The 26,412-nt window shown below is 36.8% G+C and overlaps 1 protein-coding gene and 1 long non-coding RNA gene across 2 annotated transcripts; one reads left to right on the top strand and one right to left on the bottom strand.

Annotated features, from left to right (window-relative positions):
- Nucleotides 1–1,331: 1,331 nt before the first annotated feature.
- On the bottom strand, nucleotides 1,332–3,662 carry LOC125269500. The gene is made up of 3 exons (XR_007185126.1): nucleotides 3,100–3,662; nucleotides 2,230–2,355; nucleotides 1,332–1,725 (listed from the first exon to the last, which is right to left on the bottom strand). It is a non-coding gene; the product is annotated as an uncharacterized LOC125269500 (long non-coding RNA).
- A 21,775-nt stretch (nucleotides 3,663–25,437) lies between these two features.
- On the top strand, nucleotides 25,438–26,411 carry LOC125269499 (splicing factor U2AF 35 kDa subunit-like). The gene is made up of 3 exons (XM_048192393.1): nucleotides 25,438–25,592; nucleotides 26,118–26,205; nucleotides 26,309–26,411. The coding sequence occupies exons 1-3, from the start codon at nucleotides 25,549–25,551 to the stop codon at nucleotides 26,402–26,404; spliced, it is 228 nt and encodes a 75-aa protein (XP_048048350.1). The 5' UTR covers nucleotides 25,438–25,548; the 3' UTR covers nucleotides 26,405–26,411.
- Nucleotide 26,412: the final 1 nt, after the last annotated feature.

Raw genomic sequence — 26,412 nt, 5'->3', positions numbered from 1 at the left:
TTGCTTGTCGTAACTCTTCAAATTTAAACTTTATTTTTTATCTTTTTTCAACACTGAATCTAATACTACACATTTAACTATTCAAAATGTTTATTGGTCAATCTCAGGCAACTTTATTTATTTTTTTACAAGGTTTCAATGCAGAAGATGGATGCATGTTTTCTCAGTCCTGTTACCAAAACTCATGTGCCATTTAAAAATCATGTTTAATAGCATGCCAGTTATTTCCTTTGTATTCACCTCAAGAAAGTGTTTGTTTTGAAGAAATGGTTGGTTATTTGTTCAAATAATTGATATTTGCGAGAAAAAAAATAACTTTATATTAAGGAAAGGTGTATTTTAATAAAAAAAAAAAAAAAAAAATTTATTTAAAGGTGCCCTAGATTGTTTTTTTACAAGATGTAATATAAGTCCTAGATGTCCCCTGAATGTGTCTGTTAAGTTTCAGCTCAAAATACCCCATAGATTTTTTTTTATTAATTTTTTTAACTGCCTATTTTGGGGCATCATTAACTATGCACTGATTTTTTCAGCACGGCCCCTTTAAGAGATGCGCTTCCTCTGCCCCACGAGCTCTCGACTATATATACATCACATAAACAAAGTTCACACAGCTAATATAACCCTCAAATGGATCTTTACAAGATGTTCGTCATGCATGCTGTGAGTAAAGTATTTATTTAGATGGTTACGTTTGATTCTGTGTGAGTTTGAGGCTATGCTCTGTGGCTAAAGCTAACATTACACACTGTTGGAGAGATTTATAAAGAATGAAGTTGTGTTTATGCATTATACAGACTACACGTGTTTAAAAATGAAAATAGCAACGACTCTCGTCTCTGTGAATACAGTAAGAAACGATGGTAACTTTAACCACATTTAACAGTACATTAGCAACATGCTAATGAAACAAATACAATACAATTTACAAATATCACTAAAAATATCATGGATCATGTCAGTTATTATTGCTCCATCTGCCATTTTTCGCTGTTGTTCTTGCTGGCTTACCTTGTCTGTGCACAGATCCAGCCGTTAATACTGCCTTTCCTTGTCTAATGCGTCGAATGGGCTGGCATTATGCAAATATTGGGGTCATACATATTAATGATCCCAACTGTTACGTAACAGTAGGTGTTATGTTGAGATCCGAGTGTTTTTCGGAAGTCTTTTAAACAAATGAGATTTACATAAGAAGGAGGAAACAATGGGGTTTGAAACTCAGTGTATGTCTTTTCCATGTACTGAACGCTTCAACTATGCCGAGGTAAATTCAAATTCTGATTCTAGGGCACCTTTAACAATTGTGTAAATGATGGATCAAACAAAACTGAAAAAAACAGTGGTTTAATTCTATTTTTCTAGAAAAATAAATTTAGTAACAGGACTGAGCACTTTGTATCAGGAATGAACACTGGGTAACAGGACTGAGTGTCCATATGTGTGTGTATGTGTGTGAGAAAAAGAGTGTGTCCATGGCTGTGTGTGCATGTGTGTGAGTGAGATTTCTGTGTTGAAGGGATGTTCTGTGTGCTAGTAGAACATTACAGTAAAGGAGGTGGAAAGAGAAAGAAAGAGAGCAAGGAAAAGAGAGGGGGGGAGAGGGAGGGAAGGAAAGACAAAAATGGGGGAAAAGATAGAGTTGCTGGTGTTTCATTCCTTCCCTTGCAGCATGCCATGGGTGTGTGTTTCTTGCAGCTGCAAAGTATAGGTTCTCTCCATCTTCTACAAAAGATAAGAAAGAGAAAGACAAAAAGATGAAGTCACGTCGTGGTGGACTGGCTCCCTGCAATGTATGGCATTCATACTGTAAAACTAATCCTAAAAATCTATAATTTAAGTAATTTCAACTGTAAAACTCATGATACAGGTAAAAAGTATTATATCAGCTAATATTCACATTATTAAATCACAAAACAGAGGACTCTACACCCTCCTGTTACTCTTAACTCAGTCCTGTTATTTTTCATATAAGTAACAGGACTGAAAGTAACAGGATTGAGTTAAGCAAAAATGATCAAATACTTGACATATGGACACATGGCGTACATGCTAATATCATGAGGACACTTAGCAAATACTAGTGACTTACCTAAAGTTAATATTTTTAAAATAAACAAATAACATCAAAGAAATAATTTAGGTAACAGGACAGTACGTTGAGATTGACCCTCTCAGTCATAGTTACAATTTCATCAAATATACAGAAATTAAAACGAGAGAACTTACTTTTGGTCTTCTCATGGCCTGCATAAGATCCAGATGATGCAATTTCCTGTTGAAAATGTGTCTTGTGGAATGTTCCAAGTTTTTCAGAGGGGGAAATGTGTGAGGGTAACAGGACTGACTGAAAACCTGGGGACATGACTAAAATGTGTATTTTACATAACATATTATGAATTTATTATGACATTTCTTTTTGTTTAGCAGAGATGGTATATGGAGTAACACAACAGTGCAAAAATAATAAGATTTCTGAAAGATTTTAATGATTATATTTCATGATAAAGTTTAGGTTTAGTTAGCAGGGACATGTAACAAATGTTATTTTTTAGTATTCTCAGTAGTTTTTAATAATGTTTAAAATTATATATTTTAAATTTGCAGTTAGATTAATGTTTAGGACACATTGCTTAATATTAAAATATATTTTAGAGTTAATTTTCATGCATATTTATACATAAAATGTCCTGGGGACAGAAATGGCACCGATTCGGTGGAATGGCCCAAAGACAGTTTCAAGTAATATTGCAAAAATGTATAAAACAAAACATCCTCAGTAGCACCTTTAATAACTCTTTGAAGCAGTATTAATACTCTTTTTAATCACTGTTTTGTGCTTCTATGAAAGATTCATCATCATTACTCGTTTGCATTTATATCTCAACTAGCCTATATGTATTTTTACTTCTCACTTTGCTCGTGCTGAAAGTTACTAGTCTTTCTTAAAATTGATAACACTCTCGTCCGCCATTTTAGGTACGACACTCTTAATCACGGTTAAAGTCAATATTTCTTAATGATTCATGTGCGAACTACAACTCTACAAGAACACAGCACTGCTGAGCATTACTACAGTAGTGATTCTTGTCAGCTTACCTGTTAAAACACATGAAAAAGACAGGTTCAACAGAGCGCTTTCCGTTGCGTGTGCACGACACTAGTCACGTACTGAATACTATTTCTATTCTATTAGTCAGCTACTGATGCGTAGTATGACGCTTGGGTGCCCCCTGCTGGCGAAGCTGAGGTTAACAAGAAGTAGATTATGGAAGTATGATTGATGGAACAGCCTCAGCATCACTACTTGATAAAGTAAATATAATACAAAATCACTATATTGGCTACATTGCCCAGAAACAAATTGGTGTTTAATTGAAGCACAGACATGTCATTCTTCTTCTCTCCCTGCTTTAGTGTATTCTTCCTTGCCTTTGAAAGCTTCTTGATTCACATCCAATCCTGTTGTACTTTCTACTTTCAAGATCTTTAATCAGTCACTATAAATTTACATCAGCATCGGTTTTGGGTCCTATTTACAAAAATCATTTATTCCCTCCCTCTACACTGGACTCATCGTAGTTTCCGGGTTGAAATGCATCAAAGATTTATATACTGAAGATTTATTCAACAGTTTTGAGAACCTCTGCAGATTGTATGACCTCCCACAAAACCACTTTTTTAGATACCTTCAGATTCGCTATTTTGTTAAAAACAAATTCCCATCCTTCCCTGACCTTCCTCCTACCTCACCCTTAGATAATCTTACTCTCAATTTTTATAATAAAGGATTGATTTCACTTTTATACTCCCAGCTCATGTCTTTGAAAGAGCACAATCTGGATAAAATTAAATCCAGATGGGAAGACAAATTGGGCATTGAGCTATCTGAGGCTTTTTGGAGGGAGGCGCTTAAAAAGGTCCACTCATCATCATCTTCAGTTAGGTTAGGGCTCATACAATTCAAAGTGCTGCACAGGGTTCGCCTGAGCAAGGCATGGTTAGCTGGAATATATCCTGGATTAGATGCAGCCTGTGATAAGTGCTCTTTTTCCCCAGCCAGGCTGACGCATTCGTTTGGTCTTGCTCCTCTCTAAATAATTACTGGGCATTGGTTTTTAAAACTATCAGTGATGCCCTTGAGGTGATATTGCAGCCTTGTCCTTCAATAGGTATTTTTGGAACCCCCCAGTAACACTATAATCATTTCTTTAACTGCAACCCAGAGATACATTATTGCTTACACTTCTTTATTGGCCTGCAGAAGAATTTTGTTATGTTGGAAATCCCCTACCCCTCCTTCTGTGACAGACTGGCTAGAAGATGTTATGTCCTTTTTAAAATTAGAGAAGATAAAATTTACATTAAGGGGATCGGTGGACAGGTTTTACTCAAAATGGGAACATAATGCAGGATATGCTGGGTACTATATACATGTTTAAGGTAAGGCTGTCAAATCGACTGATCGCATCCAAAATAAAAGAGTTTATAATATATATTTGTGTATTTTTATATGTAGCCTATAAAAAACATATATAACTTATTTTGTGTATAAATATATTACACATGCTGAAATTTACACAAAAAATGTGTATTTATATATGCAAATAAATACATACAGTACACAAACATATTCTATAAAAAAAAAAACTTTTATTTTGGATGCGATGAATCAAGATCAATCGATTTAACAGCCCTTGATTAATGTCGCAGTTTATGGTTTCATAACAACACGGGGCACATATTAGTCAAGGCACAGCATACAGTCACAATCTTGTCCATGAACGTCATGTCTTCACGAAGAGCCAAAACGTTTGTCATCTTATCTCCTTAATTAAAGTTTTTTAGAGTGCAGACCTCTTTGGTATTCTTAAAGGTGCCCTAGAATTGAAAATTGAATTTACCTTAGCATAGTTAAATAACTAGGCCGTGTGTCCACCAAAGCATTTTTTTTCAGCTGCTAGCGTACGTTTTCAATTGTTTTCAGTGTGAATGCCGCGTTTTTAAAAACGTCAGGAGTGTAACGCGGCACTGAGCGTCTTTTTCATGCTCAAGCGCTGAGAGCACAGCGTTTTTTGCTGGTCGCCTCGAGTTGAAGAATGTTCAACTTTGAGTAAAACGCTGCGCTTATCACTGTCACTTTTTAGCCAGCCATCCAATCAGAGTGGAGGAGGGGTGGGACAAATACTACACCGGCCAACTGTCACAACATTCTTGCTGTACAACAACATCAACAAGCAGAGAACGGAACAAAATGGGTGAGAAATTAATATTACTGCTCTCCGAAAATACATAGCAAGTAATTTCACATTGTGTCAACATTTTTAGTCTGAAACAAATTACCTGCAAAATCAGTTATAAGTAACAGTGCCGCAGATATTCCATATCATAGCAACAAAGCGTCTCAACTCAAAAAAACGCTGCGCAGCTGAAGCGCTCTCAAGTGCGCACAGAAAGGTGCCTAGCGTTTTCAGCTGGCTTAAAACGCTTTGGTGGACACACGGCCTTAGAGTTCTGTACATGGAAATGACACACAGTGAGTCTCAAACACCATTGTTTCCTTCTTGCGCTCCTTCCTTCAAAGCGCAAAGCGGCTATATCAAAGTAATAACGGGACTTTGGCTATATGACGCGTCTTTGTGTGGAAATAAAAAACGAATGCTTTTTGAAATAATATTTAACTTTCTTATTATTTAGGTTACCATTATTTACCGATATTTATTTCATAGTTTTACAGGCTGTAGTGTGTTGTTTCTCTGACGGAATAGCTAAAATAAACACGCACGTCTGTTACCCCTGTTGAAAAAACAGCATATGCTGGTAAAGTAGGTTTTGAAGCTGGTATGCTGGTTTGAGCTGGTTTATGCTGGTCCAGGACCAGCTTAGGACTAGTATGGACCAGCAGGACCAGTTTAGGACCAGCATTTGACCAGCATACAGCTTCAAAACCTACCTTACCAGCATATGCTGGTTTTTTCAACAGTACACAATGGATGTTTGAGCATTTAATTATTTATTTATTTTTTTTATATTTCAAAATTTATTTCATTGAGGTAGCCTATATATACACACACAAACACACACACTCCGAATCATATTTAATGTTTTTAAAATAGGCTATATAAAATAGTAAAATAGTAACAATAGATTTTACTGTGGTACCGAAATTGGTACCGAGAACCGTAAAATTTTCATGGTATCGGTACTGACTACTGGAATTTTGGTACCGTGACAACACTACATAGTATAATAAAAAAAAAAAAATTCACAGACACATTCTGGAGACACCTTAGACTTTTATTACATCTTGTGAAATAGTGTTTTAGGGCACCTTTAATTTGAAACTTTTTAAAGTTTTTTTAAACTTTTTTTTTAACAACTTTTTAACTAAACTTTTTTTTTTTAACTTTTTTAAACTTAAACTTTTTAAACTTTTTAAAGAAGTTAAAATCACTAGACTAAAAATGAAAATAAAAACAAAGCACAGACTTAGCTATATAGGCTATTTTGATTAGGTTACCTACCCCAAATAATCACTTACAGTTACTGCTATTGTTTGTTTGTTTGTTTTATTTATAGAGCACAATTAAAACAGCACAAGGTTGACCAATGTGCTGTACAATAGTAACTAGTGAAAAAGAAGACAACAGCACAGAAGGAAAAGCAAGTAAATAAATAAATAAATAAATAGGCAAGTAAAACAAACATCAACGAGACCTACTTTGGTTACTCGATGTGTTGAGCAAAGGCTAACTCTAGTAAATACAATTTCACATTTCTTCTAAAAGAACTCAATGTAGGTAAAAGTCTAAGATATAAAGGCAAGCTATTCCAATGCCTTGCGCCCACCACTGAAAATGCCCAGTCACCACTCATTTTTAATCTAGTCCTAGGATCATCTGGTTTGATGCCCTTAGATTCCTTTGAGGTTTGTGTAAATGAAAAAGATCACTGAATAAGAGGGAGCCAGACTGTGTAAGTGGCCATTCACATATTGCGTCTAAAAGCGAACGACCGACCGATCGATCGAACGTCAAACCGAACGTCTGTCTGAACGTCTTGTACTTTGAGCGTCTAACTCAGCGTGTCGACCCACGTGACGACCTGACGTGACGCCAGCGTCTTGAAATTAACTGGTTTTTAACCATGTAAGGTGCCAAGCTGATGTGTAAAGACTATAAATGGACATTACAGGCATGAAAGTATACTATGAAAGACTAGACTATGTGTTTTACTAGCATGTAACTGTAAAAACATCCTAGTCTTAATTTGATCCGTACAATCATGTTAACTGTTAGCTTTATTGCCTACTGTACAATATAGCCTATACCAGTCCATCAGACCTCTTTATCCTACTTCCCAGGAAATCTACAGAATACCAATCAGGTGATGTGCTCCAGGAGAGCCTTTAGTGTTGGCTGTTAAACTAAACTCTGCTGGTCGTGTCCCTGCAGGAACTAAATTAGCCTTGCTTTATACACCTTTTTCCACCAGTTACTTTAAAAAATAATAATTAGTTATAGTAGTTACTTCTCACAAATAGTAGCTGAGTTAGTAACTACGTTACTTCATTCTCAATTACCAGGGAAAGTATAGGTTTTTCTTTTTCTTTTCTTTTTTCAAATATGTCAAATAACTTTATTGTGTGCAGATAGATAATTTTACAGATAATTAAAGATAATTTTGTCACCAAATCTCATTCAACTGAGATGAAGGAAAGAGGGTAAGAGAGCAACTGTCCACTAAAGGAATTGTAATGTTAAACTTTCATTCAAAAACATTTTAAAGGCTCTCCCGAGGCTTCACATGATATCACCTGAATATTTTGTTGATTTCATGGGAAAAAGGATAAAGAGACTCTGATGATGTACTATAGGCAATTACAATAATTAACAATGTATTAATTTAGAGTGTCTTGCATGGACTGTGAACATTGTACAGCAGGCAATAAAATTAACAAAAACAAGTTAGAATGATAATATAGGTCAAATTAAGAATATAGAATGTCTGTATGGACAGTCTGCTTTTTGAAAGTAGAACAATGGAGGAGCACATGGATTCAGGAAAGAAATATGTTTGTGTTAGTGTTGTTTTAGATGTGTATTGCCTGTAATGTCCAGGATTTAGTATTTAGGTATAAAATATCTTTATTTAGTGCCTGTAATGTCCATTTATAGTCTTTACACATCAGCTTGGCACCTTACATGGTTAAAAACCAGTTAATTTCAAGACGCTGACGTCACGTCAGTTCGTCACGTGGGTCGACACGCTGAGTTAGACGCTCAAAGTACAAGACGTTCGGATAGATGTTCGGTTTGACGTTCGATCGGTCGGTCGGTCGGTCGGTCGTTCGGAAGCTTGATTTTGGCACGGAGTCCGTGCCATATGCCACATGTGATTTACGTGACGTCTACGTCACGCCTGCGCCTCGTCTGCACCTTAAAATAAATGGAATAAATAGCAGAATAAAAAATTTAAAAAAAGATGTTGAGTGAGACATTCAATGAGATGAGTGCATGTAGCAAAGTCACATTATTGAACCCGGCGGAACGCGTTACGTATCAGCTCCGGTAGCCGCGTCGCAGCCGTAACGTGTGCAGTGTAAACGAGACTTAACGCCGCAGACGCGTCCAATGTAAACAAGGCTTCCTTCTTTCCAAAGCACTCGCACTCCCGTGGTGTCTGTCGTTGCTTTGCAACCATGAACTGCGCTCTCCACGAGGAGTAGGAAGTTTCAGCAAAGGATAAATTGGTACTGATAAATTCTAGCCCTTGCATTCCCACACAGCAAAAGGACAGATCTGCCGTGGAGGTATCGCAGCTTCCGGAACGTATCCGCGTATGGACCCGCATCGGCGTCCACTTGTGCGCAGTGACGGATCCGCAACGAAGGCGGATCGTGGACCCACCTTGGCTCCACGCTGCATCCGCTCCGCATCAGCGATTAAAACCTTACCTCCGCGACGGGTCCCTGTGGGACCCTCAAATTGATACAACCGTTAAGCCCCGGGTATACTTTGGCCGTCCGCGTTCGTGCACCGTCTGCATGACGTAATTTTCGTCATGCGGAGGGCTTGCGGCCGGCCGCACACCCTGGCCGCGTGCAGGCCAAATTTCGAGACCGCGCGGACAGTCCGCGTGCAACAGCGCATGCGCAAGCAGTATAGAAGAGTCCACTAGGTGGCAATACGCACAGTATTGAGCACAGTGTTCAGCCGTCAAAGAAGAGTGTGAATAGACCGTTTTAAAAACAACACGCTTGAAAAGAGAAAAACACGACAATGGACAGCGAACTTGACGAGCGTTTGTGCGAAGAGATTAGAAAGTAACCACATTTGTACAATTCAGGTTTAAAGAGTACAAAGACGTGTTTAGGGCGGCAAATTCATGGAGGGGGATAAGTAAAATATGGAAAAGGATGCACTTCTTTTCTTCTCCGATCATGCCCAGTGAATGTCACGTTGATGACACGACTCAGTGCTGCTCTCCGATGTCTGGTAGAGCATAGAAAAAAGCTGTACTGCGCATGTGACGAACGCGGTCATCCGCGCGCATCCGTGGTGTAGTATACTTTGAAAGACGCGCGGATGTGACTGCGCGCGTGACGCGTCCAGGCGCTGAAAATGAAGTATACCCGGGGCTTTACAGTAAAGGTGCGTGCGTGTCCGCGGATCCAACATGGGTCCGTTCAGGATCCACTGATTGACAGTAGAATTTACGGCGCCGCCCGGAGGCGGACCTGATCCTCTGGGCGGCGCCAAAACAAATGTGACAGTCACGCGGGTTTGGCGACTTGAACGCGGATTGCCTAGGAGTCTTCTGCTGTGTGGGTTAGCTTTACTACTAGATATTTATGGAGATATATTATGGAGAATATAAAAACCACCCTGTGCAGCTATGATCAGCCATTCGGCTGAGATTTCAATGTTTTGTTACAGAAAGGCTGAAGCTGATCGGTTGGTTCTTGTCACATGACCTGCAGTGCATTTGTAGCATTCTGAAAAGTTGAGAATTTTTCATCTCGATGCGCCTGGAAAACGCACCGCATCCGCGTCGCCAACTCTGAAACGTGCCACGGTGCAGCTGGTGTAAACAGAAGCATTGACTGGCCACGGATCAGCTCCGGTAGCCGCGTCACAGCTGTAATGTGCCGCAGACGTGTGCAGTGTAAATAAGGGGTAAGAGTTTATATAGTAAGATAAGTGATTTAAAATCGACACTGTAGTGGATTGGAAGCCAATGTAATGTAGCTAAGATAGGTGTTATATGCTGGTGTATACGAACACCCATCAGCAATCTAGCAGCAGCATTCTGTACCAACTGCAAGTGAGTTAACGACTGGCTCACACCCGCATACAAAGAATTACAGTAGTTCAATCTTACAGAAATAAAGGCATGAAAAATGTAAGTTATGCGCTGAGGAAAACACTACATCACAAACTCATTAAACAGCACAAGTATCTATCAGAACATATCTGTTGGACTCAGCATCTGACAGGGCAAGCCACTTTAAACTGTACATGTTAACTATATCTTAATCTTGTGAGTTAGGCTATTTTTAAAGCCCTTAATATTAAGCATGTCTCATGTTTAGGACAAATGCATTTTTCCTGCAGCAGCACTCTGCGACATCCACCGCTATGTTTCAGATGCGCTCATATAAAACTACTGTATGTGTATATATTTTTATATATGATACGGAATGAGGCAATACCGTTTAGTATTGCCTCATTCCATATCATATATAAAAATATATCGATATACCGTACAAACTTGATATACCGCCCAGCCCTTCTGACTAGTACAATTCCATTTAGTATGGTGTACTTTGTGCGTACACATCCAGTCATCCTCTCCACATGAACCCTGAGGTGAGCTGGAATATCTCCTCCACATCTTTTGCATCCAGCTGATTGCATAATTTCACTTATGCATGCATTAGACCAACACTGTCAATGTCAAATTATCAATCTTCCAACACCAAATCCCCAGGCAATAAGAAGGCCACTATTCTTGTCACTGACACGACCTCCCCACCCTTTGGAAATGAAAGATATAGATCCTCGTGGTGTATTGCCAGTGAGATATTTAAGGGTGTGGTGAGTTTGTATTGGGAAAATGTCTGTGCTTTAGCTTTGAGATTAATGATCCTTCAGTTCAAATTTCAAAGCAATCCACGGTAGCTCCTACATAATTGCCAAAAGCCTCTACAAACTGAGGTGGCATGGTAGAAGAAGCTGTGTCAGCACAAAGATGGCACTGTTTTCTGTCTTACTGCTGCTCCATGTCATGCGACGTTGTTTTATTAACTCAGAGACCTGAGATCCAAGGTGCTCTTTCCAGGTGAGAAAGCTGAAAAATGGCACTCCATTTGAGATTCAGTTTCCATGCCGGTTGTGAGTGCGATTAGTTAATTACACAACAAGCGTTTGCCATTGTAATGTGTTTTAAGCTGTATAAAGTAAACTAACACGTCTATTTCCAATCCAAATAACGATGCATTCCAAATGAGATATATCGCCCTCCGAAGGCGAAGGGCACTTTGGAGTGAAAACAATCATGGCCGCCATATTGAAGGGTCATTCCAAAACGGAAGTGCTCAAAACTGGTCACTTCAAAGGGTCCTTCAGAATGAAGAATTTTGATGGGTTCAACTGATGGACACTTCGGGCCCCGATGGTCCTTTGCACAGGGAAGTTGTTTGGTGTCACAGAATGGGCTTTACAGCTAACTTTATCAGTCCATTCAAATGTTTCAAATACATAGACACAATATACGATATGGTGCGATAAACAAAAAAATTAAATAAACTAATGTTAAACAAAAGGCACAATCTACTCATCATTCAGAGTGTTTTTTGGGGGGTCAACCAGCATACAAAATGTGCAACGAAGGCGCCTCCCTGATTGTCTTGTTAAGATGATGCAGAAGTGTATTCCAAAAAAGTGTTTTTTTTTCACCCCTACACCCTTCAAGCTCACCCTACAAGCTCACCCTACAAGCTCTCACTCCGTAAAGGATTAAAGGGATTAGTGCGTAGGGATGAGCCCTTCCAAATGGAACGCAGGGAGAGTAAGTCCCAGCATGCATTGCGTTGCTGATGTCATGTTTCTGGACTCTATATTGTTCAACATTATGACTATTATATTTAAGTGGAGCAATAATTCAGTCTCGTATCGATATGTGGCTTCTTCTCTGGAAGAACTGAAAATTGCGCCGCCGTGTTCGGACGCCGTCCAGTTCGTTCCGCTAAGATTGTGCTTTTACATACTATTTTGCTCACTTTTACTTTCTCTTTTTACACACATAACGTCTGCACTGATTAGTTATGACAAAGAAACACTTTTGGACATTGGACACCGCTACACTGACCTGTTTCAGGACAATTTATCCTTGAATAACCCTTTGTGGTCATCTGAGATTCTGCGGAAAGTGGAGATGAACAATGGACACTTGAATAATCCAAGGCAATGGATCAAGAAACACAGTGGGAAATGTGCTGGGATTCGCAACAGACTGATTAAAAGAGCACACAGCCCTCCTCTGCCGAGCATTCTGCTCGCCCATGTCCAATCCTTGGAGAATAAGATGGATGATCTTAGAGCCAGGATAAGTTTTCAATGGGACATTAAGGACTGTAACATCCTTTGTTTGTCTGAAACATGGCCCATGACCTCAGTCTCGGACACAGCTGTAATGCCGTCTGATAACTTCTCTGTTTTACGGAAGGACAGAACAGCCGAGACTGGTAAATCCAAAGTAGAGCTTAGATTCTCTGCCCGAGCCCGAGCCCGGACTCGGCCCGACCCGACCGCTGATATTTCCCGCCACCGTCCTCGGGCCGGGTCGGGCCGGGCCCTTGATAAATCACGTCACGTGTCATGCGCAGCGTCTCGTCCACTCGCACACGCGTGACGCATCTGTGCGTGCTGTACTATTCAGTAGCTTAAAGCCTCGTTTACACTGCACGCGTGTGCGGCACGTTACGGCTGCGACGCGGCTACCGGAGCTTATTCGCGGCTACTCTAGTCAATGCTCGTGTTTACACCAGCCGCGCCGCGGTGCGTTTGAGAAGCGTCCCAGAAGGGGCTCACTGCGCCGCTTCGCTAAAGATAGGCGCCTCGCCTATTTTTGACGCGCAGCTCAAATACAAAATAAAGTCAAAATAATCCTGTAAACTCCTGCTGATATTTCACATCACTACAATGACAGAAACTGAAGACAAGAGATTCGAAGTTGAAAAACTTGAAATTTCTTTGTTTTTGTTGTCCATAACTGGAATTTTAAGTGTGTTAACTTCATCTGTATGGCTACAGCAAAATAAAGTATGGCATAGCAATAAACACAATCAAACCGGACAAAATATAACCATTTAGCCATTAAAAACATGAAAAATTTAACGAAAACAATATTGGCCACACTGTAAAAAAAATCCCGTTGTTTCTACGGAAAAATACCGGCAGCTGTGGTTACCAGAACAATACTGTAAAAATGACAACCGTAAACATACTTACGGAGTTACATGTGAATTTTACATTTTAAATCTGTTAAATTTACGGTAAAATAACGTATTTCATTAACTGATATAATGTTAATTTACCAACCTAATGAAGTACTAATATCTGTTTTGCACCTTTATAATACACTGACAGTCACCAAACACAGTGGTGATAAGAGTCACATGATGAATCAAAGTTCATCACAAGCTGAGAAGGACAACACTAACATATAGAAGGTGCACACAGTGTCATTCACACACACACACTAAACACCATCATGGTAACATGCATGAAATTTTAAAAATGCAATAAACATTAATTTAACAACATTAGATGTAACATAAAACCCTAATGTACATAACTGGTTAGAAAAAAATGAGAAAAACTAAGAAGAAACAGAGTTATTTAAACGAAAATATATCAAATGTGAAGTATCACGCAGGGAATTGTGGGAATGTCAATATACGGTTTTTCACTGTAAATTTTACAATGAATTGTTATTTTTCACTTCCAAAAACTGTGAATTTAACGGTATTTTACCGTAAAATTACATTAAATGTACCATTAGATCTATTACAGTTATTCACCGTATATAGTACGGAAACTTTCTGTAAACCAATTGACAGTTTTTCACCGCAGCATTTTTACAGTCTTTTACTGTTAAAATCACGGTCATTTTTTACAGTGCAGGCAAATCTAGTGGTCTCGCGAATCCAGCCGCTTCTCTTCTGAAATGCTTCTGGTGTGAGTTGACACTGCTCAGAGGACGGAACAAAACCTTGTCGGAGCCATACGAACAGTGTAAACGAGGCTTAAGTACAACATGGAGCTTGAAGAAGCAAAGAAAAAAATTAAAACAGGAGAATTAACTTTGAGCAAGTCTGGAGGAAAATCGGAGGTATGGAAACATTTTAAACTAGTTTTAATAAACAAACAACGCAGTTTACATGCTTCTTCCTTGTCGTATTATTCATTAAGATAATAATTAATAAATGCACGCACAATTATGAACTTGATAAATGTTACAGATATGTTTACTATGCACAAACAAATGCTTTTCAACTTACATGTGCAAAATTCAGAATTAAATGAATGTGCTGCAATTTGTACAAAAAGAGAGTCTGCGTGTTTTAGCCATTAAATAAGCACATTTAGTTTCAAGTTTGTTAAGTTTTGTTTTGAAGAAAGATTTTCTTTAAAGTGAATTTCGTTTAGTATAAATTGTATCTTAATTTTAATACATTTTTCATCATCCAATTACCTCGATTTAATACATAAAAAGCAATATAGCAGACAATGTAATTATGACATGGAGGCGCCGGCGCGCCGGCGCGCCGCGGTCACACACCTTTTGAAACTGGTAACACACGCTGTCACCGAATTTACAAATGCACATCTTGCTTGTTGCTCACACATATATTATGTTGAAATATCAATATGTTGAAGTAACATTATTAATAATAATTAATCTTTAAGAATATTTGATTGAATGCTGAATGTTGAGCTTGTTAAATTTAATAAAATTAAAACTTTAATTATGATAATTAAAATAATTTAATATTTAATATTGAGTGGCCAATTTTTGCTCATTTATTAATAGTATTTATATAATGTATATAACTGCGCAGCTCCCCCCTGTAGCCTAAATGATCTAGCACAGCAGCACCTGCGTTAAAAAAAAAAAAAAAAAAAAAAAAAATCTGGCGCCGCCCCTGGTTATAACGGCCCACATATTAAAAATGGTCGGGTTTAAATCAGGCTCGGGCTCATAATTACAGTGGACGTGTCGGGCCGGGCCGGGCTCGGACACAACGTGCTCGGGCTCGGGTAGGGTCGGGCTTGATTTGTTGGGCCCGATCTAAGCTCTAATCCAAAGGTGGTGGAGTGTGCTTCATGATTAACAAGAAATGGTGTGGCTCCAGGAACATCTCCACCCTGTCGCGCTCCTGCTCGCCTCATTTGGAACATTTATCCATTATTTGCCGCCCATTCTATCTGCCCTGGGATTTTTCATCGATCATTGTTACTGCTGTTTACATACCACCACAGGCAGACACCGTTTTGGCTTTGTCTAAGCTTCATGATGTGCTCAGTGGCTATAAACATCCAGGCATCATCCAAACATCCAAACATGCTTTTATCATCGTGGGGGACTTTAACAAAGCCAAACTCATGCAGGTCATGCCGAACTTTTATTAAAGGTCCCGTTCTTCGTGATCCCATGTTTCAAACTTTAGTTAGTGTGTAATGTTGTTGTTAGAGTATAAATAAAATCTGTAAAATTTTAAAGCTCAAAGTTCAATGCCAAGCGAGATATTTTATTTAACAGAAGTCGCCTACATCAAACGGCCAGTTTGGACTACATCCCTCTACTTCCTTCTTTAATGACGTCACTAAAACAGTTTTTTGACTAACCTCCGCCCACAGGAATACACAAGAGTTGCGTTTGTACAGTGTGTTTGTCGCCATGTCGTCGAAACGCTGTTATTTTCATCCCGCAGTCCAATCACCGGGTCTGATTCCGGCTCAAATTCGATAGGGTAAAATTAAAGACATGTTTACAATAACACTGAGCGCGTGCATCTCCACCTTATGGTAAGAGGCGTGACCTTTCCGGGCAAGGAGCGCTAAGCTGCTGTCGAATCACAACACAGGAACCGCTGGCACAATCAAAACTCGTTACGTATTTCTGAAGGAGGGACTTCATAGAACAAGGAAGTCATCAGCCCGTTTTTATGACAGTGGAAACAGCGGTATACAGATAAGTAAATTATGTGAAAAATACTGTGTTTTTTTACACGCGAAACATGAACACATGTTATATTGAACACTATAAACACAATCAAAGCTTCAAAAAACCACGAAAAACGGGACCTTTAACGTGTCTCCTGTCCTACTAGAGGGCCAAATACACTGGATCACTGCTACTCTCAGTTTTAGAATGCCTACAAAGCTTGCTTACTACCGGCTTTTGGCAAATCGGACCATGCCGGCATTTACCTCACGACGGAATATAAACAGAGGCTCGTTCAAGAACCTCTGGCACAGAGAGTAGTGACACGCTGGTCCTCCCATTCGGAAACCATGCTACAGGTGGCTCTTGATGACATCGACTTGGGCATGTTCCACGCAAATTCATCTGACGTCAATGAGTTCATGGATGTAGCATTATGTTAACCAAGCAGGCAACAGAAACAATAACAATAGCCAGTAGGTCAGTAGGTCAGTTCACCTCCAACTCCATAATCCTGAGTGTCGGAGCTCCACAGGGCTGTGTCCTGAGTCCCCTGCTCTACTCTCTCTTCACACATGACTTTATGTCCACTCACAGCTCTACTTCTGTTATCAAATTTGCCGATGATACTGTGGTTCTGGGCCTCCTTTCCAACAATGAGACCGCATATTTGGACGAGGTAGAGAAACTAACATCATGGTGCCAGGACAACTGTCTATCTCTGAATGTAACCAAAACCAAAGAGCTGATTGTGGAATTCAGGAAGAGACAGCAGTGGATCTACACCCCTCTCATGATCATGATCCTGTGGAGAGGGTGAACAGCTTCAAGTACCTTTGTGTGAACATCTCTGAGGACCTGACTTGGACATCACATAAACTCAGGTTAAGACATCCAGGCAAAAACTGCGACAGTTGGGGAAATTCAGGGTTTTGCCAGCAATTCTGAAAACTTTCTATTATGGGGATTTTTACAAATAAAAATCTTGAATCTTGAATCTAGAGATTTAAATAATGTATCTTCTGATATTATTCCATCGCTGCTCTCTGATCACAAATGCATCTTTATATGCATTTCTCTTTCAGATACTGCTAATTTACATAGACCTACCTCATACTGGAAATTGAATTATTTCATTGCTTAAGTACAAGGAAGGATACAATTCATTTTATAAGCACTAATTATTGGGGAAAAGCTAACAAGGAAAACAATTTTTGCAGTAATTGGGAATTGGCAAAATATGAAATTGGTAAATACTTGCATTTTAGTAGTAAATTGACTAAAAAGAAAATAAATGATGAAACTATAAAGTATTATAATATGTAAAATCTCAAATCTTCTATCTAAAATGGTTCTGTCTGATGCTGAAAATCATCAAAACTCTTTAGATGAGTTTTATAAACAAAAAGCTGAGGGAGCAGATCACGGAAAAGATGGATTGAGGAAGGTGAGCAAAATTCTTCTTATTTTTTTTTTTAGACTAGAAAAACAACACATGGAAAAAAAAAAAAAAATCAAATTGGAAAGCTTATAATTGATGGATCTCTCTGTGAAGACCAAAAAGCCAATGCAAATTTTGTGACAAATTCTATCATGATTTATATACATCTTACAAATTTAACAAACAGCATGCTCATGTTTTTTTTTTTTTTTTTTTAATACGGAGCCGTTATGATCAAGCCATTTGCGATTCTCCCATTGCTTTAAAAGCAATTGATGGAGCAATTAAATTTTTAAAAATCAATAAATCCCCTGGTACAGATGGTCTAACGTATAAATAAATCATCTCTCCCACTACATTGTGCCAAGGACTGATCACTTTAATTCCAAGCCAAGTAAAAAAACATTACTTTATTAGATAATTGGCGTCCAATACTGTTATTAAACAAAGATTATAAATAATTGGTTGAGTATTGGCCAAAAGATTAAAAGGAGTATTACATATTATTACAGGTTTTTTTAATTGCTTTGGTGCAATTTTCACAAGTAACTGGTAAATTTTCAAAACTCTTAGTACTAATATCACAACAGATCATCAAAAGTGCACTTTTTTTTCAAACATTTCAGCATATTTTCAACTGTGTTAGTACAATACACAAAATCACAAAGTATCCTTTTCACTACACAAAGTAAGTGTTTCATCTATATAAATGTTTCATTCACAGTAACTGCCTTTCATAATGCTATTACTATCAAACTTTTGATTTGTATCTCTTCTTGTTCAGTTTTATATATTTGTCTATTATTTAATCCAACTGGACTTAATGATTAATCAATGGATCATTTGGTACACCTATAGATTTCTATAGATATTGATTAGATAGGCATAGTTTCTATAGAACTTGTTTGCATTTTCCGACATGCATAACCAAATGTAATGAATTCTTTTTTCATTATAAGCAATTTATCTTAGATGATGACCACAGTTGTCAAAGTGAGTGTGTGGGGTCATGGTAAACCCTGTGTTGTGAACCAAATGTCCCCACTAGGTCTAAAATTACTACCATCCTTTTGGTTTGGACATTTGGTTCACAACGCAGAGTTTACCTTATTTTTTTTTTTTTTTTTTTTTTTTTTTTTGGTCTCAATGAGGAAAACGGCTTTTAAATCATACAAAATTATATTTTTCTAAAATGTAAAAATGCAGAATGTTTTCTGTGATGGTAGGTTTAACTGTATAACTGACTGTAAGGACTGACTGTATAACATCAGACTGATTAGAGGCATTACCATGCAAGTTTTTTCAACTCTTATTGATAGAGTTCCCATTCACTCACATTACAGTTTTTTTTTTTATTTGCTTTGATACTATTTTCTCAAGTAAGGTGTACATTTTCAAAACTCTTAGTACAAAAATCCAAACTGATCACACTTGTAACACAGCTAGTCATTCTTTCAAAACTTGATCTCATGCTTTCATTCTAGCTTCATTTTACATAATCACTGTTTCAAAAACAAGATCATTGTAATATGTGATGAGAACATTTGGTTTAATCACCGAAACACAACAGTATGATCTTTCAGTTTAGTACTTTTAACAATCAGTTAATTCAATAGCAAACAATGCAAGATACATGTTTCAAATCGCCCTTGTTGCTGAAACATTTACAGAGGCTACAGATATCACAATAAATGTTCTCACTGTACCATATGACTGAATCTATAACTGATCTTATAGACGTTACATTGGTATATGTGGTTTACGGGGACTATAGGCGTAATGGTTTTTATACTGTACAAACTGTATATTCTATCCCCTACACTAACCCTACCCCTAAACGTACCTATCACAGAAAACTTTCTGCATTTTTACATTTTATTAAAATATAATTTCATTTGATTTTTCCTCATGGGGACAAAAAAAAAAAAAAGTCCAAACAAGGCCTAAAATTACTGGTATTACCATCCTTGTTGGGATATTTGGTTGCAGGACCACACACTCACTTTGAAAATTGTGGTCATCGTCTAAGATAAATTGCTTATAATTCATTACATTTGGTTATCCATATCGGAAATTGCAAATAATTTCTATAGAAACTATCAGTATCTATAGGGGTAACAAATGATTCATTGATTAACCATGAAGTTCAGTTGGATTAAATAATAGACAAATGTATTATATATAATATAATATATTATTATACATTATATAAACTGAACGAGAAAAGATGCAAATCAAAATTTTGATAGTAATAGCATCATGAAAGGCAGTTACTGTGACTGAAACACTTACTTTGCGTAGTGAAAAGGATACTTTATGATTTTGTGTATTGTACTAAAACAATTGAAAATATGTTGAAATGTTTGAAAAAAGTGCACTTTTGATGATCTGTTGTGAGATTAGTACTAAGAGTTTTGAAAATGTACACCTGACTTGTGAAAATAGTACCAAAGCGAGTAAAAAAAAACTGTGTCATTACAAGGATGATCCACAACTGTTTTTTTTTTGTTTTTTTTGTTTTGTTTTATTTTGTGATGGTTGTTCATGAGTCTTTTGTTTGTTCTGAGCAGTTCAACTGAGCTCTGTCAAGGTTTTTGTTTTTGGTTTTTTTTGCATATTTGAACCCTTTCCAGCAGTGACTGAATGATTTTGAGATCCGTCTTTTCACAATGAGGACAATTGAGGGACTCAAACTCAACTATTAAAACAGGTTCAAACATTCACTGATGCTCCAGAGGGAAACACAATGCATTAAGAGCCGGGGGATGAAAACCCTCAATTGTCCTCAGTGTGAAACGATGTATCTCAAAATCATACAGTCTGTGCTGGAAAGGGTTCAAATCAGAGTCACACTTTGTGGGAACCACTTCAAGCAACTGTATACACAGCAGTGTCAGAGCGCCACTCAATGGACAAAACACACATTGCTTTAAAATGGCTCAATGATAAATTATATTTTGAATAGTGTTGGGCATGGGATAGGAAAGTTGTTTTATGCAGATGATGGTGCTAATGGAGAAGGGGTAGAAATGTGTCTAGAAAAGCATGCAGTAATGGTTGTTGTAATATGATTTTCAAAAAAGAGGAAAACCCCATCTATCGAAGTTATGATCAAGAACTGAAACAAGAATACAGTACAGTCCAAAAGTTTGGAACCACTAAGATTTTTAATGTTTTTAAAAGAGGTTTCGTCTGCTCACCAAGGCTACATTTATTTAATTAAAAATACAGTAAAAAACAGTAATATTGTGAAATATTATTACAATTTAAAATAACTGTGTACTATTTAAATATATTTGACAAAGTAATTTATTCCTGTGATGGCAAAGCTGAATTTTCAGCATTGTTACTCCAGTCTTCAGTGTCACATGATCCTTCAGAAATCATTCTAATATGCTGATTTGCTGCTCAATAAACATTTATGATTATTTTCAATGTTGAAAACAGTTGTGTACTTTTTTTTTTTCAGGATTCCTTGATGAATAGAAAGTTCAAAAGAACAGCATTTATCTGAAATACAAAGCTTCTGTAGCATTATACACCACCGTTCAAAAGTTTGGGGTCAGTAAGAATTTTTATTTTTATTTTTTTTTAAAGAAATTAAAGAAATGAATACTTTTATTCAGCAAGGATGCATTAAATCAATCAAAAGTGGCAGTAATGACATTTATAATGTTACAAAAGATTAGATTTCAGATAAACACTGTTCTTTTGAACTTTCTATTCATCAAATAATCCTGAAAAAAAATATTGTGCACAAATATTTTGTACAATTGTACACATTAAATGTTTCTTGAGCAGCAGATCAGCATATTAGAATGATTTCTGAAGGATCATGTGACACTGAAGACTGGAGTAATGATGCTGAAAATTCAGCTTTGCCATCACAGGAATAAATTACTTTGTCAAATATATTCAAATAGAAAACAGTTATTTTAAATTGTAATAATATTTCACAATATTACTGTCTTTACTGTATTTTTAATTAAATAAATGTAGCCTTGGTGAGCAGACGAAACTTCTTTTAAAAACATTAAAAATCTTAGTGGTTCCAAACTTTTGGACTGTACTGTATGTAATCAGATTTTCAAGTATACTTGGATGGTTTCAATAATAACATTTGCAGCACACACCCAACAGATGATAGATAAAAGTAAGAGAGGGAATGAATGTTTTGAGATGTTTGGCAGGAATAGCTTGGGGGTGCTGACCGGCAGTCTGTGAAAAGAATATATTGTGCACTCATAAAAAAACTGTTTACAGTTGATTTTGGAAGTATGATTGATGGAACAGCCCCAGAATCTCTACTCGATAAAGTAAATATAATACAAAATCGAGCTTTAAAGGATTAGTTCACTTTCAAATAAACTTTTCCTGAAAATTTACTCACCCTCATGTCATCCAAGATGTTCATGTCTTTCTTTCTTCCGTCAAAAAGAAATTAAGGTTTTTGATGAAAACATTCCAGGATTATTCTCCATATAGTGGACTTCAATGGCCTCCAAACGGTTGAAGGTCAAAAATTACAGTTTCAGTGCAGCTTCAAAGGGCTTTAAATGATACCAGACGAGGAATAAGGGTCTTATCTAGTGAAACCATCGCTCATTTTCTAAAAAAAAAAAAAGCTTTATAAACACAAATGCTCACCTTGCAAGTGCTTCCGCCAGACCGACTTCCGTATTCTTCAAAAGGCTTACGCTGTATGTCCTACGCCTTCCCTATTCAACTTACGGAACTACGCAGTGCCAGTTCCGTTTTCCGTAATTTGAATACGGAAGGTGTTCTGGCAGAAGCTAGATATTTTTCTTTATAATTTTAAATATGAGAGATATCTTAAATATAAGATTTTTTTTACACAAACGTATCGCTTTGCTTCAGAAGGCCTTTATTAACCCACTGGAGCTGCGTGGAGTATGTTTATGATGGATGTGGATGGAAGCTTTTCTTCAGCTCATACTTATGGGTCCCGTTCACTGCCATTATAAAGCTCTGAACAGTCAGGATATTTATTAATATTTCTTTGATTGTGTTCATCAGAAAGAAGAAAGTCATATACACCTAGGATGGCTTGAGGGTGAGTAAAGCTTGGGCTAATTTTCATTTGAAAGTGAACTAATCCTTTAAGAATACGCTGTGGACTGTGGAGCATTACAACATCTCCAGTGTCAACTCTAAGTTTAAATGGCTGAGATGCCATTGGAGTTTCGTATAAAGGGCAATGAGAAGTACATCCAGTTAAAAGAATAATAGAAAATTGCTGGGAACATATATATATATATATATATATATATATATATATATATATATATATATATATATATTAATCTGAATAGCTTTGGATGGAAAGCAAATAAAGAGGCTCATCAAACTGGAATAAGTAACTGCTGTATTCCCTATAGCAAGTAACACCTCCATGACTATTCCCAATACCTCTAGTCGACTTTCAACTTCTATAGTGAGATATAAAAACAGAAAAGAACCTAACGGCACAATAGTACATAAATATTTGGAACAGAAAGTACACTGTAAAAAAAATCCCAGTAAAATTTACGGTAAAAAAACGGCAGCTGTGGTTGCCAGAACTTTACCGTAAAAAATACAGTAGCAATGTAAAAAAAAAAAAATTTAAATTTACGGTAAAATAACGTATTTCATTAACTGATATAATGTTAATTTACCAACCTAATGAAGTACTAATATCTGTTTTGTATCTTTATAATACACTGACAGTCACCAAACACAGTGGTGATAAGAGTCACATGATGAATCAAAGTTCATCACAAGCAGCTTTTCCACAAGTTAAGGAGGACAATACTAATATATAGAAGGTGCACACAGCATGAAATTTTAAAAATGCAATAAACATTAATTTAACAACATCAGATGTAACATAAAACCCTAATGTACATAACTGATTAGAAAAAAATGAGAAAAACTAAGAAGAAACAGAGTTATTTCAACGAAAATATATCAAATGTGAAGTGTCACGCAGGGAATTGTGGGAATGTCAATTTACGGATTTTCACTGTAAATTTTACAATGAATTGTTATTTTTCACTTCCAAAAACTGTGAATTTCATGTTATTTTACCGTAAAATTACATTAAATGTACTGTTAGATCTATTACATTTATTCACCGTATAGTACGGAAACTTTCTGTAAACCAATTGACAGTTTTTCACCACAGCATTTTTACAGTCTTTTACTGTTAAAATCACGGTCATTTTTTACACTGTATGTATCAGTAATTCAGTTGCAGAATGGTCTAAAGATCCTGAACATACAGCAGTGTAAAAACCAAGGTTTAGGAACAAAATAGCAGAAAGAACATCTAATCATATATCAGTCTATACAACAGAAATGCTTGCAATATTGCTGGCTCTTCAGTGTGGAAGAGATCAAAACACCTGAAGTGGTCATATGTTCAGCAGCATTATCAAAATAGTGGAAAATTGTCAACTAGGCAATACATTTTATCAGATATTTTATAAAGTTTGTTCAGAATACATCAAACAAGAACAGTTATCTCATGGTTACCCGCTCATGTAGGGTAGAAGGAACAGAGTTGAATGTCCCAATGAGTAAATTGGAAATAAAAGGACTAATTAAAGCAGCTGTAAAGGATATGTGGCAAAGGAAATAGTACAGAGAAAATAAAGAACATCTTTAATATTCAGAGAATAGTTGGGAGCGAGAGGAGAAGTTTTGGAAACAGACAGCGTAATATCTCATCTCAGATTTGGGCTCTCTGCATATGATTGGAAAACATGAATCCAGATGTTGTATCAGATGTGATCTTCCTGAAACAGTCGAGCATGTTTTAATAAAGTGTTATGACAATGAAAGTTTACAATTTAGAAGCACTTAGAGATATTTGAGTTAATCAGCTTTCACTGCAGAATTTGTTAAACAAAGATTCAACGGTGTAAAAAAAATAACTAATAGATATCACCATACTTCCCCAGCTGATTAATTATATTAAAAATGGCAAAAAAAATAAATAAATAAATTGTATAACAAGTTTTTTAAAATGTTATGTTTAAATATGCAAATGAGGCATTATCTAATTAAACATGTGCTAATTTGCATACATTTCTAGAACAAAACTCTGAATATCGGATGACGTCAGGTTCAAAATTCTCGTTAAATTCAAAGGGAATTTTGGTTATTTCTTTTTATCAATCCATAAATCAGAAAATACTATCAACAGCCAGAAAAATAATAATAATAATAATAATTTTCACCATTTCTTTAGGACTAAAATTGTGTATAAAATCAGACAAATCATATATCAACAAATCCCTCTGTAAAAACCTTCAGAATATAGATAGGAATAAAATTGGTGTAGGCCTATGTAAGTTCTGCCGAAGAGGAGATATGTGAAAAAAGAAGAAAAAAATCATTTTTAGAAATTTACTGTAAATGAAATCTATAGACGCAAATAGAGTGCTAATAAAACATACACTTAAAAGTGTTTTTTGGATGTTTTCTTTCCACCAGTCTGAAAAAACACTTTATGAAAAGCCAAAAAGTGCAAAATCTCAAAATTGACAATTTGTTTTTGCCTGTAGTGTCCGCCCTTAAGATGTGCATGTAGTTTGTTGGTTCCCTCTTTTTTTAAAATAATTTATTATTATATTATCATCATCATTATGTAGTTGCCCCTCAACGTCAACGCTCCACACTCCACCCCAGGAGGTGGCGCAATATGCTCCAAAACCATAAAGAAGAAATAGAAGAAGAAGAAGCACAAGCAGCACTGCAGTTTGCGCCTCACTACACTAGGTGGCAGTACTCTGGCTCTCTGTGTTCAGCGTCTCCTTTCTTGATTCTCCGGTAGAAGAAAAAGCGCCCATCGCCTTTCTTTTTTCAAAATGGCCGAATACTTGGCGTCGATTTTCGGTACAGAAAAAGACAAGTAAGTATAAATTCTCCTTAAAATATTGCCTGCATTTGATTATGCTTAGTAATCGTATATGCTTTGTTACAAACTGCCTATTACGGGTAGAATATAAGGTTATTTACCTTTCTTATATCATGCCTCGTGTGGTTATGAGCTGACCTGTTTGCCAGCCTCGCCTCTAGTAAAACAACAACAATAATATTTATTATAATAATGATAATAATAAATGTTTGTTTCACATCGAATAGCTTTCATATGCTGAATAATCATTATATATTAAAATGTTTATTTTGGTTTTGTATTGTTTGTTTCCGTCTCGCGCGGCTGCAGTGCGTCTCATTCATTGTGTCTTGTTGGTCGGTCTTAAAGCAAAATCATAATCTCTTCATATAGTTTAATAAGCTGCGTTTGTCTTCTCGTTATTTTGTAGTTTAATAGCGTGTGAATACATAGTCATATGAACAGAAATCCAAACTAACCATCATGTGTGAACAAATCAGACCGAGTGTGTGTATTTTGAACCTCTCTTGCTTTCAACAGGGTAAACTGCTCTTTCTACTTTAAAATTGGAGCATGTCGCCATGGAGACCGATGCTCGAGACTCCATAACAAACCCACGTTCAGTCAGGTACGCGCCAGTTTTTTTTCTTTTCTTTTTCTTCATTTAGTTCTGCAATGCACGATTCTTCTGGCAGATTTGCCTTGTAATTCGTACTTGATTTGTGTTTCAGACCATTGCTCTGTTGAACATCTACCGGAACCCACAAAACACAGCTCAGTCTGCTGATGGCATAAGTAAGTCTTCCTCTTACACACATCTTGCTTGATATTCTGG

This window comes from Megalobrama amblycephala, linkage group LG6 (assembly GCF_018812025.1).
Source record: "Megalobrama amblycephala isolate DHTTF-2021 linkage group LG6, ASM1881202v1, whole genome shotgun sequence".
In the NCBI taxonomy this organism is placed as follows: Eukaryota; Metazoa; Chordata; class Actinopteri; order Cypriniformes; family Xenocyprididae; genus Megalobrama; species Megalobrama amblycephala.
The sequence above is the reverse complement of the archived record's forward strand: the minus strand, read 5'-3'. Positions and strand labels throughout refer to the sequence as shown.

Excerpts from the sequence above, each read along its gene's own strand:
- LOC125269499 (XM_048192393.1), top strand. The coding sequence starts at position 25,549 with ATGGCCGAATACTTGGCGTCGATTTTCGGTACAGAAAAAGACAA. Across the intron at positions 25,593-26,117 it reads TTCGGTACAGAAAAAGACAA|GGTAAACTGCTCTTTCTACT; the intron begins GTAAGTATAAAT and ends TGCTTTCAACAG. Across the intron at positions 26,206-26,308 it reads ACAAACCCACGTTCAGTCAG|ACCATTGCTCTGTTGAACAT; the intron begins GTACGCGCCAGT and ends TTTGTGTTTCAG.